The sequence below is a fragment of the Channa argus genome, chromosome 3 (assembly GCF_033026475.1).
Source record: "Channa argus isolate prfri chromosome 3, Channa argus male v1.0, whole genome shotgun sequence".
In the NCBI taxonomy this organism is placed as follows: domain Eukaryota; kingdom Metazoa; phylum Chordata; class Actinopteri; order Anabantiformes; family Channidae; genus Channa; species Channa argus.
Genome location: NC_090199.1, coordinates 16454770 through 16472910, shown reverse-complemented (window position 1 = coordinate 16472910; position 18141 = coordinate 16454770). Strand labels below are relative to the sequence as shown.

At 39.2% G+C, this 18141-nt stretch overlaps 1 protein-coding gene across 1 annotated transcript; it reads left to right on the top strand.

The window, feature by feature from the left end:
* The first annotated feature begins 411 nt into the window (after positions 1–411).
* Positions 412–17938, top strand: kitb (KIT proto-oncogene, receptor tyrosine kinase b). The gene is made up of 21 exons (XM_067497261.1): positions 412–855; positions 2870–3145; positions 3240–3524; positions 4537–4676; positions 4975–5143; positions 5494–5683; positions 5779–5894; positions 6068–6182; positions 7730–7917; positions 8336–8442; positions 9212–9338; positions 9457–9561; positions 10404–10514; positions 11551–11683; positions 11770–11837; positions 11934–12025; positions 13172–13294; positions 13783–13894; positions 14082–14181; positions 15187–15292; positions 16170–17938. The coding sequence occupies exons 1-21, from the start codon at positions 801–803 to the stop codon at positions 16311–16313; spliced, it is 2862 nt and encodes a 953-aa protein (XP_067353362.1). The 5' UTR covers positions 412–800; the 3' UTR covers positions 16314–17938.
* Positions 17939–18141: the final 203 nt, after the last annotated feature.

Here is an 18141-nt window from a genome sequence, read left to right as displayed (position 1 = left end):
ATGATCCTCCGATTACGTCTCAGCTTGTCCAATAGGGAAAATAAATTTGCAAGGTGCTGCTTAGACTAATTGTGGCAGCTGAAGCTCCATATAAGGTGAATAAATTTCTGCACAAAAAAGAACTGTCACTTCTGGGATCACAGAAGAATCTAAAATGGAAACCTGCTTTTAAAATGAACTGACATAAATTGCTTTAAGGCATAAATAAAAAGGTGTAAACACTTTAAAAACAGACTCCTACTACCTAAATCTGTCAAAACAAAAATGAGACCTCATTTAATAATAATAATGACAATGCTGATTACAGTTGGGAAAAGTCCATGATGTGCATCACAAGGGAAACTCCTCCCGACTGTGTTGCTGTCATCACAACAGGACACACAGACCAGGAACTTCAGCAACTGTTACAAGAAGCTGTCAGTCACCACAATAATACTGTACAACACTCTGAAAAATATCTAAGTCGATCTTGGACAGAATAGGCAATCGTTTTTATCAGCCAGCGGTTTCGATACCGCATAATTTTTATGCAGTGTATTTAGTGTGTGTGTGTTTCGGTAATAACCGACTCATATCCTTGGCCAGTCTCCAGCCAATGCGGGACAGAAAGGAGTGGCAAGGATCCAACGCAGCTCCTCCAGTGAAATTCAGGAGGATCACTGCGTTTGTGCGCTCTGTGCGGTGCAGGGACCTGTTCTGTTATCATAGCGGTGGTTTTTCTTTCCAGTACAGGATCCTTATTTATGCAGTTGAATCCCATGGAGTAGAGTAACGTTACAAGGCTTCAAAACCGCCTGATCATGAAGTGCTGCTGGATTGTTTTTATCTATCACTTTATTTTTCTGCCATTAACAGGTAAGAAAACACGCTAACCCTACAGAAAGCATTGTAATATTGCTTATACATTGCTTTAGTCAGTCTTTATTTGGCTATCTTATCAAACATCGTAATTGTGACCTTATGTTATCGCTATACCACACGATCGTTGTGGTGGGAGACTTTGTAATGACACAATATTAAATAATCTTTTCACCTGTGGTAATGTTGTAAATCTACTATAAGCCTATTCACATGTTGTTTGCTTAGTGTCTTCCTTGTTTAATTAGACCACTTCAGGTGTATAAAGGAGAAGGGCTGGATGGACAACAATGTCCATCATTTGTTGAGTGCAGCGTCTCATGTTCCTGAATCGCGTATGTGCTTACAGGATTTCTGCGGTTTACTTTTAGAGCTTTGTAACAGTTCAAGTCTGCTCAGCATGTCAGCTCAAATTCACAGAGCATATCGGGGCTGATTTGCATAACTGTGTGTCAAGGTACGTGGTACAGGAGATGCCTTTGGGCTGTGTGCCCCGGCAGGCAACAAGTGTGTGTGTGTGTGTGCGCGCGCACGCTTGCTACTGACGATTATTAACCCCCCCCCCCCCAAAAAAAAGGGGGGTTTAGGTTGTGCGCCCTTGCACTGCACAGGGAACAAAGAACAGCAAAACACATTTTCTTTTTAACAGGAACTCATCCTGCAGCTCCCTGACATCTAACCACTCTCACTGTTGGGGCGAAAGCTTTGGGTTTTAAGCCTCATGTGCAAAAGATACCCGGTATCATACGCATGTTATCATAACGCAAATTCGTACAGATATCAGCAGAAAACATGCACTGACAGTGTGCAAAAACACAGATATCGAACACATTTGCATCCTCATGCCTCCCCTTGCTTCCTTAGTCCCACCAGGCCGGAAGGCACCGACAACAGTCACATGCAAGTTCTGCTTTTCATTTCGTGCCTATCATGTGGAAAACTGCAAAAGAAAAAGATAAAGATGGAGCAGTTGTATTGGTGTAGGGTGGGGATTAATCTGAGACGACACTGTTAGTTTAGTTTATTCATCTTTAGACAGTGGATTAGGAGCCTTTAATGCATGATTACTCAGTGGGTGGACAGCTCATAATTATTGATTGTTCAGTCGAGCCATGGCGGTTATAGCACTCTGTTTTAAGGGGCTCTGTGCCAGTCATACCATCCTATTTAACCATCACATTAGCCACTACATTGTGATTTACGTTATTCCTTACTCAGTGTAGAGTAAAACTGAGGGCAGCTGTAGCTCAGTTGGTATAACAATCATCCACAGGCTGCACGGTCAGTGGTTCAATCTCTGCTCTCAGCTATATGTCAAAGTGTCTCTGAGCGAGACACTGAACCCCCAACAGCCCTTTCCCTTCCCCAGCTGTGCAGAGCCAGTCCAAGCCCAGTAGAAATTGGGGAGGGTTGTGTAAGGAAAGTCATCCGGTGTAAAAACTGTTCCAAATCAACATGTGGACAATGCTCCACTGTAGCCACCCTGAACTCACGGGATAAGCTGAAAGGACTCAGTGTAGAGTAAAACTAAAATGATTGTTTAGTCAATCAATAAAAAAATGGCAAAGCAAATGTTTTGATGGGTTATTTCTCATTTAGCTTTTTAAGCACAAGGCTTTTTTGTTACAACTTGTTACAAGGAGTTTATGTTTTTCTTTGTATCATGTACACATTTTTGCAGTGTCAAATAAAAACACTTTATTGTCTAAATTAATGGATTCATTAAGATTATTAATAGATAATCTTGATTTTATTATTGGTTGTATCAGTAATGCAAAACAGTTAGTTGCAACTTTACTACTCTGCCCTGTTTTTCCTCATTTCATACATTTACATCTGTTTGAATTCTACTTTGTGAAAAGTAATACTTATAAGGCAATTTTTTACTGTATACTAGTGCAGTCTGTGTTCATCTTGGTGGGACTCTAACCACAGTGAATCCATCACATCCTTTAAGAAATAGCATTCAGGTCCACCATATGTCAGCCATCCTGTTTGCCCTCTGTTCTAGTGTGGTGCAAGCCATTCATATCCCCCGGTGGGCCTCACATAGTCATTCCCCTGAGAGGGAAGCTGGAGCTGCATTGTCATGACAATGCCACAACATCTGGCACTCCGCCCAGGTTGAGGTGGCAGCGGGAGCGGGCTCGCAGGCTGGAGGGAGAGATGGAGGAGGGTGGAGTGGCTTCTGTGAAGGTGTCAGCAGTACAGGCCTACCACATGGGACGTTACATGTGTGTCAACAACAACACCCTGGAACAGAGCTCCATCTATGTTTATGTGAAAGGTGAGTTGCTGGTGATAAGGGAAGAGATTTGTGATTGTATTTGTATGAATAACGTCTACTAATTCAAGTCTCCATGTCTTTCTCACCTCCTCAGACCCACAGAATGCCTTCCAGCGCACCATCGTGAATTTCATCCTGGTGCGCGCAGGTGAAAACTGCACCATCCCCTGTATTGTGACCGACCCTGAGATCACACTGCTGGCTTTGCAGACATGTGATGGACGACCTTTGCCCTTCAATATGACTTACCACAGCAGTCTCCAGCGAGGTGTCGTCATCAGCAATATGAGAAAGGAATATGAGGGCTGTTATATATGCGTGGGACAGCTTAGTGGCATCAAAGTGGCATCTATCAAGTACACTGTGGATGTACGGCTTGGTAAGTAAGAGACATGATGGACAGGATAGGATAACATTTTTGTTCTCAAAAACTATATTTAATGTTTCCTAAAGAGAGAGTTTCTCCATGTAGCATAGATTTACTACATTTGCCAGTTGGGTGTTAATGAAACTAAACTGAAATGTACATGCCGCCCATGAGAGGACGAGGGAACCACAGTCATTTTTACAGATAGTAACAACAGCAAGGTTCTACAAAGTCAGTGTAGAAGTCTCTGGCCAATTAGTAAATATCAGAGTAAAGAGTAAAATTGTTTGAAACACAGGAAGTTGCCCAGTCGGACCCAGAATGGAGACCTACAGTCAGACATCGCCTTCCATAGAGCTACGTACATAAGAGGCCGTAATTCATCCTGGCAGACATAAGTGGTAGACACAGGAATGAAATTTAGCCTTTTACTATTCACAATGCAGACATTTTTGGCAAAAGATGTTTGGTTCGTAGTTCTTATTTGTGATATATTAAAAAGAAGTGGGGTGTAGCTGATTATGTTTCTTCACTTTCCTTTGCACTTTTCCTCTGGTCTGCAGTGGAAAGAAAGCAATACAGACACAAGCTGGGAGGAGTAATGGTAATGTGCTTTTGACTGAAGGAGGCAGTCTGCAAAGACACGTGAGTTAGGGAGTGAGTTAGGGAGAGAGTTAGGGAGAGAGTTAGGGAGTGGCACAGGGGTTAGAAAAGTGAACAAAGCCATAAAAAGCTTTGCAACAGTGCATTAAGGCCAGTTTGTGGGTAAATATAGTTACAGCTGTCTTTGTCAAACACAGCCACTAAAGAGACGTTAGCAGCCATTTATTAACAGATATAAATCATCATCTTTATCTTTGTCTGCTTGTGCAAGTATATGATACTGTATGAATGTTTGTGTGTTTTTGTGCACTGTTAGCATGCCTATAGTTATTTGCAATGACAATAGGTGACACTGCTTAATATAAATAGATTGCCCAATACATCAGTTATGATAACGTCACTTTTGCATGCCTTGATCCAGTTCCTCAGGTACCTCCGGTGATCAAACTGTCCCAGACAGACACCGTTATCCTAAGGAAAGGAGAACAGTTTGAGCTGACCTGTAGCTCCATCAACGTCAACCCTGACTTCAGTCTGAAGTGGGACTTCCCCTCCACAGCGGTGAGACTGATATAAGGCGTCTGATTAGGTTAATCGGGCTGTGTCTATTACTGCCTGTCTGTCTACATTGTCTTGATTTTTATACATACATTTTAAGGAAAATATTATTTGAAATGTGATTTCTTTAAATGCTTCAGAGATTTTGTAGAGCTTGGTGGATGGCCAGGGGGTACTCATTTACCCCAGTATTTCTGAAATTCTGGCTCTAGCCCTGGATTTTATTTTAAAGTAAAAATCCATTCAAAGTTCTCAGTCTGTTAATATGGCACCTCACACCTTGTCTCCTGATTCCCTGCAGCATCCTGACGAGTCCCAGACCTCACACATCCTGTCTGGCTCTCACGGTTATCACCGTGCCACCTCCCTCTTGAACACAGCCGTCAGCCGATCAGACTCAGGCACCTACCGCTGCCACGCCCACAACGAGAAGGGCACCAGTGACTCAGCGGTGCAGCTGGATGTCCGCGGTGAGTGTTGAAAGTTTCTGTGCATGTCGATGTGTTTGCAGAGGCAGTCACAAACAAAACACTCACAGACAACATTTTTTTGGTTTTTTGTTACATGTTAAAGTACAACAATACTCAGTGGTAGATAATCTATATGGTTTATGAATTCTAAATTTTGTATGGTACAGACAATATACACACACTTGCAACAAGTAAGAGCAACAATAATTAGAGTTTGTCCAGCTTAGATTCTGTCCTGTTGTCTTCACACATTTTCATATCCCCCCCACCCCCCCCCAGACTTGTGCTGAATTGGACTATGAATGAAGGCCACATCTGGACTTTATTGTGTGCATATTTCTGTTTCTCAGATCAGGGGTTTATTACTATGTTAGGAAGTCCAGATCCAGTCCAGGCAGCTGTGAAAGAGGGAGAGAGCCTGAGCCTCAGAGTAGATTTTGATGCATATCCTACACCCACCTCCCTGTCCTGGTCTCACAATGGCATGAGGCTCCTGAACACCACAGAGCATGTTATCACAATCCACCGGCACAAATACAGGTAGAGTACATTTATATAGTTCCAAAGTTATTCCAGAGCGTAAACACTCATGCTTGTGCAAACCCAGTTTCTAAAATGTACGTTTGTTTCATCAGATACATGAATGAGCTGAGACTTGTAAGGGTTCTCGGCACGGAGGGTGGGATCTATAAGTTCTCAGCCAGTCACCAGGATGCGTCTGTCTATCATTCGTTCCATGTGTACGTCAGCAGTAAGTAACTCTCACAGTTTTCAGCACAGTTTCCAAGTGATTGAGCATCTGAGTTTGATGACAAACATGATCTTCTGATATATTTTAAAACAACATATCAAGAGCTTATTGTTAACTAGAAAATAAATTTCCTTGTTATCTTTCATTTCTGTCATAACCTCCTTGTCTACAAGGTAAGCCTGTTATTATCGCCCAGGAAGGGCCTGTTGATGGACAGGTGCGATGCATTGCTGCAGGTTATCCAGTCCCTAAAATCAGCTGGTACTTTTGTCAACTGCCCAACACAAGGTATGCCTGAAATATATCACACTGTCTAAACAAGCACTCATCTTGCTCTGTTGGCGTTATTAGATTGCTTACAGCTGCAGGTACTGCATCAAAATGAAAGGGATTTCAACCATTGACGTCTTTAATGGTTTGTTTTGCTGCTTCAGCGGTATCAGTCTGTCCTTATTGATTTTAATGTGGAAAGATTCATAGTCTGTCATATTTTGAAAATGATGCGTGAGACAATTGTTTGGTAAAAGCAGAGCAGCACTGTGGTGCAGTGGTTAGTGCTGTCCCCTCACAGCTAGAAGCAGTTCTCTCCATATTTGCATAGGTTCCATTAGATGATACAATCGGTGCATCGTGTAATGAATTATTACATTATTTGCATTTTGCCAGTGATAGTCATTGACAAAAATTTTAATTTTGTTTACTGCTTTTACCTCCAGGATTTTGCAGACCTTATTACAAACTAAAATGCATTATTTCACAACAGCTTTTCTAAACGAATTGTAATGCGTGTTGTAATTTTTTATGATGTTGTAAATTGCAAGCACAAGCACTTTGTATTAATTGTTGTGATCACAATATCTCACATGCCTGGAGGGTATCAGCAATTCATTTGAAATAAAGTCCCATACATATAATATTATAAAATTTAAGATGCTCGGTTATGTCTTTTGTCCCATATTAAAAGCTCTAAGTGAACAGCAGTGTGATTTCGTACCATTTAGCTCACACTTGACTCATCTTCTGTCTTGTCTGACAGTTCCTCTGGGACCAGGATGTGCTCATGGGATTTGAAAAGTTGATTAACAGCATTATGTCATCTTGTAGGCTCATTAGCATTCAGACAGACAAGCCAGGAGTTGTTTTCACTCAACATAACATTTCAATTATTTTGAGCCCCGAAATAATACTACTTAGTTTTGTTCTCTTGTGATAACTAGATTATAAACTCATCATTCTGGGAATACACTTTGTTATTTTCTGAAGTTGGTAGGATAAATTCCTCATCAAGAAAACAGCATTTTTATTGTTTGTCTCAGTTAATACATAAAATTAACATTCTGCAACTTTGCAACTTTGTACACTGGGGATAAATGAGACTGAAATTTCTATTATGTTTCTGACACCCACTCTGATAAAGAGATTGGTGGAGTTTAATGATAGTCAGTTAGACTGGTAACAGAAAACAAAACTGCAATTAGACTCCTAGGTGAGAACCATCAAGAAACTTATGGCGCATGAAGACAGGAGATAGAAAAAGGTTGTGCCAGAGGCAACAGACAAAATTACAAGATTGCAATTTTATACAAGGAACACCCTCCAGGGACTCATTCGCTGAAAGTAATGGCATTGTGAAAGGATAAAATTGACATTAAAAGAGAACAGGTGGAAACCGCAGAAATGTATCAACAGAGGAATAAAAGCACTTCCATAATCAGTCTAATGAAGTGTGAACACTCTCAGTTGCTCTGTTGTGGAGCAAATAAATGAATATGTTGAAAGATAAAGCAGAAAAGCTTTATAAGATGTCTTAAATGCTTTTATAACACTTCTTGAAGGTGCTCACACCTGCCCAATGCCACACAATGGGAGACAATGGAGGTTGCCATGGTGACAGAGTCTGCCTTCGGCAGGAGTGAAGTAGAGAGCCGACTGAACATCAGCAAAGAGCACGCACACTACCACACCCTGGAGTGTGTGGCAAGCACAGAGGGCGAAGAAGCTTACACGCTGTTTTCCATCAGTGGTACAATACTGTGGCACGAACTCACCCACACACGCACACACAATCACACATACACACACTGATAAAGTGCGATTTTGTACAGACATTATCTCATACGTACCGTACCACAAAGGTGTTGCATTAGTTCACACATAGTAAACACACACAGACACACACACCCGTTGACCCTGGGTCTGCAGAGCCCAGGTGTGTGGTTACTGGGTACAGATTGACTGAGATTAGTGTGTGCTGACTATGCAAGCAGGGATTATATGGTGTAGACTAGCTAATCCTTGTCACACAAACAAACGCTACTGCTGCAGTTGTCTGTCTAATGTTGGAGAAACAGGATGTGGCTGTGTGAACGTAAACAACTGGTAAGATGTTGTTTATACTTTCCGTGCTCCATTTGGTTTAATTGGTGTGTGTTTCCTCTCAGAGCGCATCGTCCCCCATAAACTCTTCACTCCTCTTCTAACTGGCATGGTGGCTACTGGCATCTTACTGAGCCTCATTCTAGTGGTGCTGCTCTATAAGTACATGCAGGTAAGATAGGATGGTAGTCATAAATATTATGTAATCTTATGTTATGATGACCTATTTTAATCTTAGGGAAGTAAAATCACACATAAACCACATACATCTACGGCCAGCAATCCCATTCAAATCCATCAATTAGCTTCATAATTTATAGGTATCATTGTTAAATCCAGTTGATCTAGTACCGCTAATAGGCAGTTTGTATCATAGAAAGTAATGGGTGCAATAGCTTCTGGCAAATGGCCCACTCTGATTTACTAATGACTCATGCATCCATCTTGTTCAGAATATGTTCGATTTAAAAGCACGTTGTTTAGATCGCACACATTTTTGTGCTCTTTTTGGTAATGACTGTCTGCAGACAGCAGTGAAAGAATGTTCTTTAAATTAATATGAATGTTTCCTAATGAATCTGAAATGAATCAATCAGCCATTGAGAGTGCAGACATGCTTTAGCTAAAGTCTTTTTTGACACTCTGATCACGTCCTGAGCCATTAATTTACCCCCACAACATGCTGCTTTTATTGCACTCAGATGAGTCAGACTCCTTGAGAACTAGTTTGTGAATCCGCAGCGAGATCATCAGGGGATAGTCTAGACACAGGCTGAAATACTAAAGTGCACTGAGTAATGTAAAAGTGAATCGAAGAGCGATAAGAGAAGGCCAAAGTCAGGAGCTACGTATGTAGACCCATATAGAGGAACAAGTAATCTGAGGAAGCTGATCTTAAGTCATGTTTTCTGCAAAAATCTCTTTTCTCAAAACTCAAACAGAAACCTAAGTTCCAGATCCAGTGGAAGGTCATTGACAGCATCTATGGCAACAACTACATTTACATTGACCCCACCCAGCTACCGTACGACTCCAAATGGGAGTTTCCTCGACAGAAACTACGCTTCGGTACGTCCACGTTTGTGTAGCATTGTAGGTTTAAAACACATCTGCAGGCCTGCTTGTATGTATATTATTGTGAAATGATGAAGGATTGGTGTGTGTGTGTGCCCGCTTGTTCTCACAGGTAAAACTCTGGGCTCTGGGGCTTTTGGAAAAGTAGTGAGAGCCACAGCTTATGGCCTCTGCTCTGCAGACACTGTGACAACAGTTGCTGTGAAGATGCTCAAACGTAAGCATGTTGGTCTTTGTCTTGTCTGTCTCTGTGTCTGCATGTAACAATAAACAATATGTGGCACTGTGCATGTTGCAGTGGAAAATGATCAGCTATATTTACTCAGCTTATTTTTACAGTAAATAAAGTGTAACAGCAGTTAAGCAGCAGTGTTTAGTTGCCCTCTCTGTTTGAATTATTAATGATGTTGGTGTGTTTTATTGCACCTCTAGCCACACCAACCAGTTATGTTGGGAGTTCCTGAAGTACACACCTGCTAAAACCATGACTGTTTTAAGTTTAGGCGTTAACTCTACATGTAGGCCTCACAGTGTATCATTGCACAAAGAACTTTTTGCTCACTTATAGTACAGTACATAGGAAGTGGCTTAGGAAGAAATCTCATAAAGTATTAAGCATTAGGAGGAATATTTACAGCAAGTAAAACTTGTTTCATTGACTTGTTCATATGAGCACCTTAAGATACAGTTAAAAAAATGTGAAGTTATCCTTTAAACCAGGGGTTTTACCTGGTTTAAATTGTCTGTACAATATAAGCTGTTAACATTTACACCAAAAACGTAATGTTTCATGTGAATAATTGTTTGGAAAGAAAGCTCATTATTTCTCTCATGACAATATTTATCTTGTGACCCTTGGCAGACAGATGAGACTAGGCAATAAAATATGATCTAGGAAATCATGTTAATGCAAACGATCAATGCATTTAAAGGCTTATGAGATGCCAAAATATTGCACATCAGTTTGAAATGTTATGCTTCTGTGGGACTTTGTCATACTAGTACTTTTACAAAAGTAAAAGATGTGAGTTTATAAAAGTTGTGATGATGTCATCCCAGCCAATGCTTACTCCACGGAGAAGGAGGCGTTGATGTCAGAGCTGAAGGTCCTTACTTACCTTGGAAACCACCTCAACATTGTTAACCTTCTGGGAGCCTGCACTGTCGGAGGTGAGGGGAGCAAATCAATAGGAAATTAACATGTGAGAGATTTGTTTGGTAAATTTAATTTGGATTTGTTCATCCTCTGGACTCTATAAATATCTTGCATTTGTGTACAAGTTTTATAATTTACTTATGTTTTGCTTAATTTACCAAGATTAAAGTAGGAATGCCTCAAAAATAAAGCTAAATGAATAAATGAATAAATTTGTTATCAATTAAATATTTTCTAATATCACAATATCCTTAGATTACATTATTATTACTTTAGCCCCCCTTTAGTTTTAAAATAGTGACAATTCTCCTCAGTACATTTGTGCACTTGGCACAGAAGGTTGTTCCAAACATCTTGGAGTCCTTGCCATTGTTGGTTTGTGTATTTAGGCTGCCGAAGTTGTTTCTGTCTCTTGAAACAGTCCAAGACAGACTATATAAGAGTGAGATCAGGGACTACACCGTCTGTTTCATGAGCCCTTATTTCTCCTATTTCTAAAAATGGTTCATTGTGACTGGATGTTAGGAGTCTTTGTGTTGCTGCACAATAAAATTAGGAGGATTCTGTGAAGAATCTAAACATCCATACATATATCGGAACATCTAGAACATCTGGCTAAAACATTGGCACATTACTGCTTATTTGCTGATACAAATTTATTTGCCCAGCCAATACCAGCCTTTTATTAAAAATCAGATATTGGACATTAAGTATTAGGCAGCTTGACTTGTAACAAATTTACTGTACAGTCAATCGATATCATCAATCTGTCTGCCCTTCAACATTGATCATAATGCAGCATTATGAGTATGGTAATATGAGGTAAACACTAAACACTTAAGATGTTTTATATATTTGGGCTCATGAAAAATCCAAATTCATTGATATTGACATGAATTTGTTCAGTATGTTTTAACACAAAACACTAATGTCAGTGTCTTATGCCAGTCAAATTTGGCTTCTTTTCATCTTTTTATCTCCCATTGTCATCTGCATGTGGATATAAAATCAGTGAGTGATGAGGTTTCTTTTATCTCTGCATCTTGCCAGGCCCAATTTTGGTGATCACAGAATACTGTTGCTATGGCGACCTCCTCAACTTCCTGCGCCAAAAAAGAGAGTCCTTCCTAAACTCCCAAGCCAGTAATGGTTACTATCACAACATCCAACCTGAGCCTGTAAGGTGCGTATGTGTGCTTGCTGTCAATAGTAACAACACAAATTCTACATGTTTATCATGTCAAAACTGAACATGTGTGTGTGTTGTAGCAAAGAGGTGACTGGTGCAGGATATATGCCCATGCGTCCCTCTGAGAAAGAAAGGTCCTCGCAGTCAGGTAGAAAAGCCCTCTCTCTACATTGTGCTTTGAAGTGGTATTGTGCATCTATTAACACTTTTATTCACTTAATCCAGAAATATATTCTTCATCTAGATGACATAGATGAACTTTCTCTGGACTCTGAAGATCTTTTAAGCTTTTCCTACCAGGTGGCCAAAGGAATGGAGTACATTACTTCCAAGAATGTAAGGCTTTTACCAACTATGTTATTATATCTAGAACAGGTACAGAAGAGATTTAAAGGCACTGCTCCTAGGTTATAAGTTGTGTTTTAGCTTTGAGCCTACAGTGCTTTACAGTCTGACCTAAACATGCTAAAGCTGCTTTTAAAATCAATGTTATGTTACACATTGAAACAGCTTTCTCACATACATAAATACGCTTTAAGTAGCTGTTTTAAAATGTAAATGATAACCCTCTTGTCCTCCTGTCTGCCTTTTACTGACTTTACTTACTTACTTACTGTTTCTTTTATTAAATTAGCTGCTATTATCCATTTATGTCTAGACTACAATTAAAGTCTAGACATTAACTTTAATACTTAAACATATATTTCTTTGACAATTGTTCTTTTTTTGTTTTGCTGATGGCCTTTCATTGACATGTTTTACAAAAAACCTTTACTAATGTAGATGAATGTCAGTACTGATCATATGCAAATCTCATTAAATATGAACTTTTTCAAATCTAATTTTTACTCCCCACATGAAGAGAGATGTAACAACAATGACTATTTGTGTGCCGGACTGTTTGAACAGTTATGGTGCTAAATTTAGGAGTAATGCATTTAACCATAATCCATCTTATTAGCCTGACTGCAAAAGAATTGTGGTGAGATTTTGTGAGAAGTTTTAACAACACAATCGAAGGAGCAGGTCGACCAAGACTATAATGGCCATAGTTAAAGATGGACATTGGCGTCTTGGTACACCTACAACGTTTTAGACCCCAATAAACTTCTCTGGTGTAAAACATGCATTTTATGAGCAACCAAATGAACCCACCTGAGCAACACTCAGTTATTTTATTATAGGAAAGGCAGAATTAGCTTTTAATGCCATTCATATACAGGACAAAATTGATAAACGCTTATATAGATCTGTTTTATTCTTCCATTTCCTAAATTAAACAAAGCATAATTCATACTGTTAAATGTTGATCCTGTAAAGCACCATTATTTTTTTGTTTGTATAAATGACCTGACCTTGTTTGTATGGGTTTGTTTTGTGTCACTCATGGAGAAACCGGTTACAAACGTTACCAATTTCCCTGTTTGTTCTTGCTTGTATTTGTGTGTTAATTTGTGTATGTTGGTGTGTGTGTATGTGTAGTGTATCCACAGGGATCTTGCAGCCAGAAATGTTCTGTTGACTCATGGCAGGGTGGCAAAGATCTGTGACTTTGGGTTGGCGCGAGACATCACCACTGACGCCAGCTACGTGCTTCGAGGCAATGTAAGTCTGTGTGTCACTCTTCATCTCTGGTCATGTGTCCTTGCTAAATTCTTCCTTTTCTTTCTTTCTTTTTTCCTTCCTTCCCTATTTCTGTTTTTTTTTTTTTTAAATCTGTACATACTCATTTCTGAGCAAGTCACTATTTCAAAAAATGCATACGATCACCTTGACACTGTTATATGTGTGCATTAGAAAAGAAATAGCTCAGTGTTTATTTTGCCAAACATTTGATTTCATCTCACTGCCTCCATTAGAAAATAAAAATACAGTATAACTAAAGGTACTACATTATAAGTACCTTTATTAATTGGATGTAATAAAAAATTATCAAAATGCAAAAATGTACACAAAATGGTCCTGCTCATTGTCATGTCATTTCTAGAAATGCATCACTTGTTAACACAAATGAATGTGTTGAGCAAAAGACATATTGTTTTATGAATCAAAACAAGAAAACACTGCCCACACTCTCAGTCGCATTTCTGCAGGCTCGTCTGCCAGTCAAGTGGATGTCTCCAGAGAGTATTTTCAACTGCGTCTACACATTTGAGAGTGACGTGTGGTCCTATGGCATCCTGCTCTGGGAAATTTTCTCTCTGGGTAACATTTCCAGCACTTTTTGAGGCTCTGATGATGCTCTCAAGCAACAACATCACTTATGTGTGGAGTTATTCATAAAAAAAGATATTGATTGTGATGCAAATTTTAATTTTAGAAAGTTATATCACCATATGAATCCATTGTTTTTTTTTATATCCAAAAGTGGGATTTTGTGTCTGTGATGCAGGTACCAGCCCATACCCTGGGATGCAGGTGGGGTCAGCATTTTATAGGATGATTCAAGAGGGCCATAGAATGAACAGGCCCGAGTTTGCTCCTGTTGAAATGTAAGTGTTTGATACTGCAAGTTCTAATTTAAAGCTACAGTATGCATTTTAAGCTTGCATAATACTTGCAATCAAGGCACTCTTCTCCGTTGAGCTTTCCCCCTCCCTCACCATTGATGCAAGAAGATTTTTGTATTGTTGTCTTAGATTTCTCCTCGTTCTTATGAGTTCATATTCTTCAAACTCTCTTAAATTCTCTTAACATTGTCATAAATTGCTTGTTCCAGACGAATTAGTGACACCTGTTCAAGAGGAGTTGCATGTCCCCAAGAATTAATCATTAGCTCCTAAAAAAAAAACTCCTAAAACTGCCATACAATGCTGCTTGATTGGCTTTGTGGTAAAGTTTCATTAACAAAGATGTCAGATGAGGCTAAATGAGGAGTAATTTCATACAGCAGAGTTTCAAGTCAGTTCTCAGAAATCATCAAGCTAAAGCGCAACACATTTTTGAGAAATAGTCTTTCCAAGGCATATACATATACGGTTTAATGTGGTCAAAAGGATGAGAGTCACTGACATACTGGAGTAAAGAAGATCTTAGCTACTAGTCAAGTGTCATAACAGAAGATGGTTATGGACAGTGACCTGCATTACAACCCAGAGGCAGAGAGGTGCTGCAGTGAGTAGCTACAGAACCATTAAACTGGCAGGCAATGATGATAATATGGTAAACAGAAAATTATTTTCGTTTCTTTGTTGTTGCCAGTGTGCTGCATTTAAAATCAACTTCTTTTTTACTCCAAATTACTTCGGTTTATGTCACTATGACTTTGAAGTCAAACAAATATGGTACTAAGGTAATAAGGTAACCTGTTTGTGACAGGTGTGGAAAGGTGTGGACGACTAATGCATTTCATTACCTAGGAGAACATTTTAAATATGATAAAACTGATGAATGCCACAAATTCACCTAAATCTCTTGTGAAGTTAATAGTAAATCTGTTGGTATGAGTGGTTCTTGCATGAGGCCGATTGAAGCTAATCTTTCTTTTATCTTGCTAGGTATGATATGATGCTGTCTTGCTGGAACCATGACCCTTTGAAACGGCCTTCCTTTAAAAAATTGGTGGAGAGGACTGAACTGCTGCTGTCAGAAAACACCAAAAATGTAAGTATATCAAACGGCTTTTTTTTTTTTTTGCATTTTGCCAAAAGTATTACATGCAGTAGCAGTTCTGGAACTCATAACTACAGACCATGTACACATAAGTTTTACTGTACTTTGGTCACTTCTTCTTACCCATACTTAATTAAAACGGCACTCCACCACCTTTACACATCGAGTCCCAAACAGCCTGTGAACCTAAAGGCAACATGTGAAGTCTTAAGAAAAACAAAAGAAAGATTAGAGTTTATTTTTTAATATGTGTGTATGTAAAATCACAGAGTATCCAAACTTCATGGAAGTACTGTTCCAGGCTCTTATTCATCACTACAGGTTTATTTAGAGCTAATAGAGAACACTTGTTTGTTTGCTGTTTTTCAAATATCATTGTCACCATGAGTGATGATACAATAAAAACAATTGAGGTATTTATGTATTCAAAAGTATGTCAGGGGTGTCGCCCTAATGTTCACAATGTCAATACACTGTTTCCCATAAAGTTAGAATAATTTTGTTTTCAGACCCATTCCTCTTTTTTGCAAAGGTTAATTGTGGTTTAATTTATACTCTGATATGTTTGGAACATATTGATCAATAAAGTTTTGAGAAGATATACACTTTATCTATCGAGAACAAATCACATTGTCACAATAGTTGTACAAGAAGAGGTAAAAAATATTTTATTCCAACTTTATGGGCAAAAGTGTACAATAATAAGCTCCCATCCCTCACCTCTCATCTCCTGTGACAGTGTATAAAACTATTTATACATTTACTGCACATATGACATCGTGAATTACTTTTTAGAAATATATTTTTGTGGTAAAGCAAAGTTTTCCCAACTTTAAATATCACAACAAAATTGTGTGTCGTTCCTCAGGTGTATCTGACACTGAACAATATTCCCGGGCCTCCAGAGCAGCAGTGGGCACCATCACGGAGGCTCAGCTCTGTCTGCAGTACAACAGCCCCCACCCAGCCTTTACTGCAGAGCACAGCTGATGTCTTCTTGGACTATGTCTAACACACCCACACACACACATACACAGTGCTATGAAACATACTGTTAAACTCTTTACCCTTTTCATTATTTTGTCCTGGTACTGCACAAACTACTGTACAAGAGCCAATTACAGTCTGTGAACTATTAACAACACATTCTCTCAAACTAACTCTCAAACGCTGGCCTTCCTACATCCTACATGCACACACACACACACACACACACACACACACACACACACACACACATACACACACATACACACACACACACACACGCACGCACATGTAAACACACATAGATACTGTATATATCCAACCCTGCACTGGGCTTTCAGTATTGGCCTCTATCTAAACTTCCACTGGCTTATTGATCTCTGTGGTGGGCATTTCAGGTGCACATCTAGTCTATAAAAAGCAGCACTCCAACACAAACGACTAACATCAGCAGTTGGAGTTTTGGCTCACATTCAGCCTTACATTACATCTTATAATTCTTTTGGGAAAACAGAGACTTCATGCATGAGTAATTACCCGACCTAAGGAGATGATCTTAGACTGAGGCATAGATAAGCACTTTGTGCTGTGATGAGAAGACTACAACAAGTCTTTTTGGCAGAATTGTCTTCTATTTCAAAAAACAAAACAACATTTGGTGAGATACACTTATATTCTTGCTTAGTTACTGTAGGTGAAACAAGTCTCATTTCTGATAGCGTCTAAGCCAGCAGGCAGTTATCCAACAATAACAAAATCACCTCTAAATCCAGCTAATTAACACATAATATCTTGTGCGTTTATTCGTTCCAAAAAATGTGTGTAAAATTGTAAAAGTCCAGTTGTGGTGTAAAGATTTCAAACCCGCCAGTTAATTAGTGAGCTTCAGCAATAAAGATAGGTTAATTTTGGTACCTGTGGACAGAACCACACAGTTCCCTCTGTTTCCAAATGCTAAGCTCACTGTAGCCAAACATATAAAAGTGACATCAATCTTCTAATGCATTGGTCCGGTTCAGCAAGAATGTGAATAGGTGTATATCACAAAATGTCACACAGTTTCTTTAAAGGACTTAATTAACTTTAGGAGTCAGCAGAATAACAGAAATAGAAGGATGTCAGCAAGCCTGCTGTAAATCTGATTTCATAAGGGCTTGGGATAAAAGCCCTTTAGATAGGAGATCTGAAGTTGCAACCGATGAGCCATAAACAAGGTGGCATGCAAATGAAAACTTCTGATTAAAAAAAAAAACGAAGCCGTAAGTTACACAAACAATAATTCAATGAAACAATGATTCCTGCCTGTGCTTTGTAGCTTTGAATACTGTGACTTATAAAAAGACCAATTGGTGTATTGCTGTATGTACTTTAGGGAGAGTTTCAGTCTCTTTAGCAAACCCACCAGGGCTAGACAATTAGGATTAACTGTGTGCTGTTTTTACGCAATTTATTTGTGAAATATGTATGCAATGTAAATACAATAGAGATGTGCCTTTAGACTTTTTTAAATACGGAATGCATTTGGTTGTTACACAGTTATGTGGAGACAGAAGCCAGATGAGACCTTATGTATGTTGGTTTAAGGTTCTTGCAGTTTTGATACAGTTTGATTGACTTGTGATAATAAAGTACCTGTGATGGTAGAACCAACTGGAAAGTGTCTATTTTCTTTGTCACGTTCCTGTGAACATGCTCGTGTTCACCAGCTATAATGTTCACCATCTTAGTTTAGCATAAAAGCATGGTATCTGATTTTTATAGTGAGTTATCCTAAAGCAACTGAAACATTTCACTCAAAGCACAAATGTGAACCTCTTGCTAGAGCTAAAGTCAGTGGATAACCAGAAATGAGG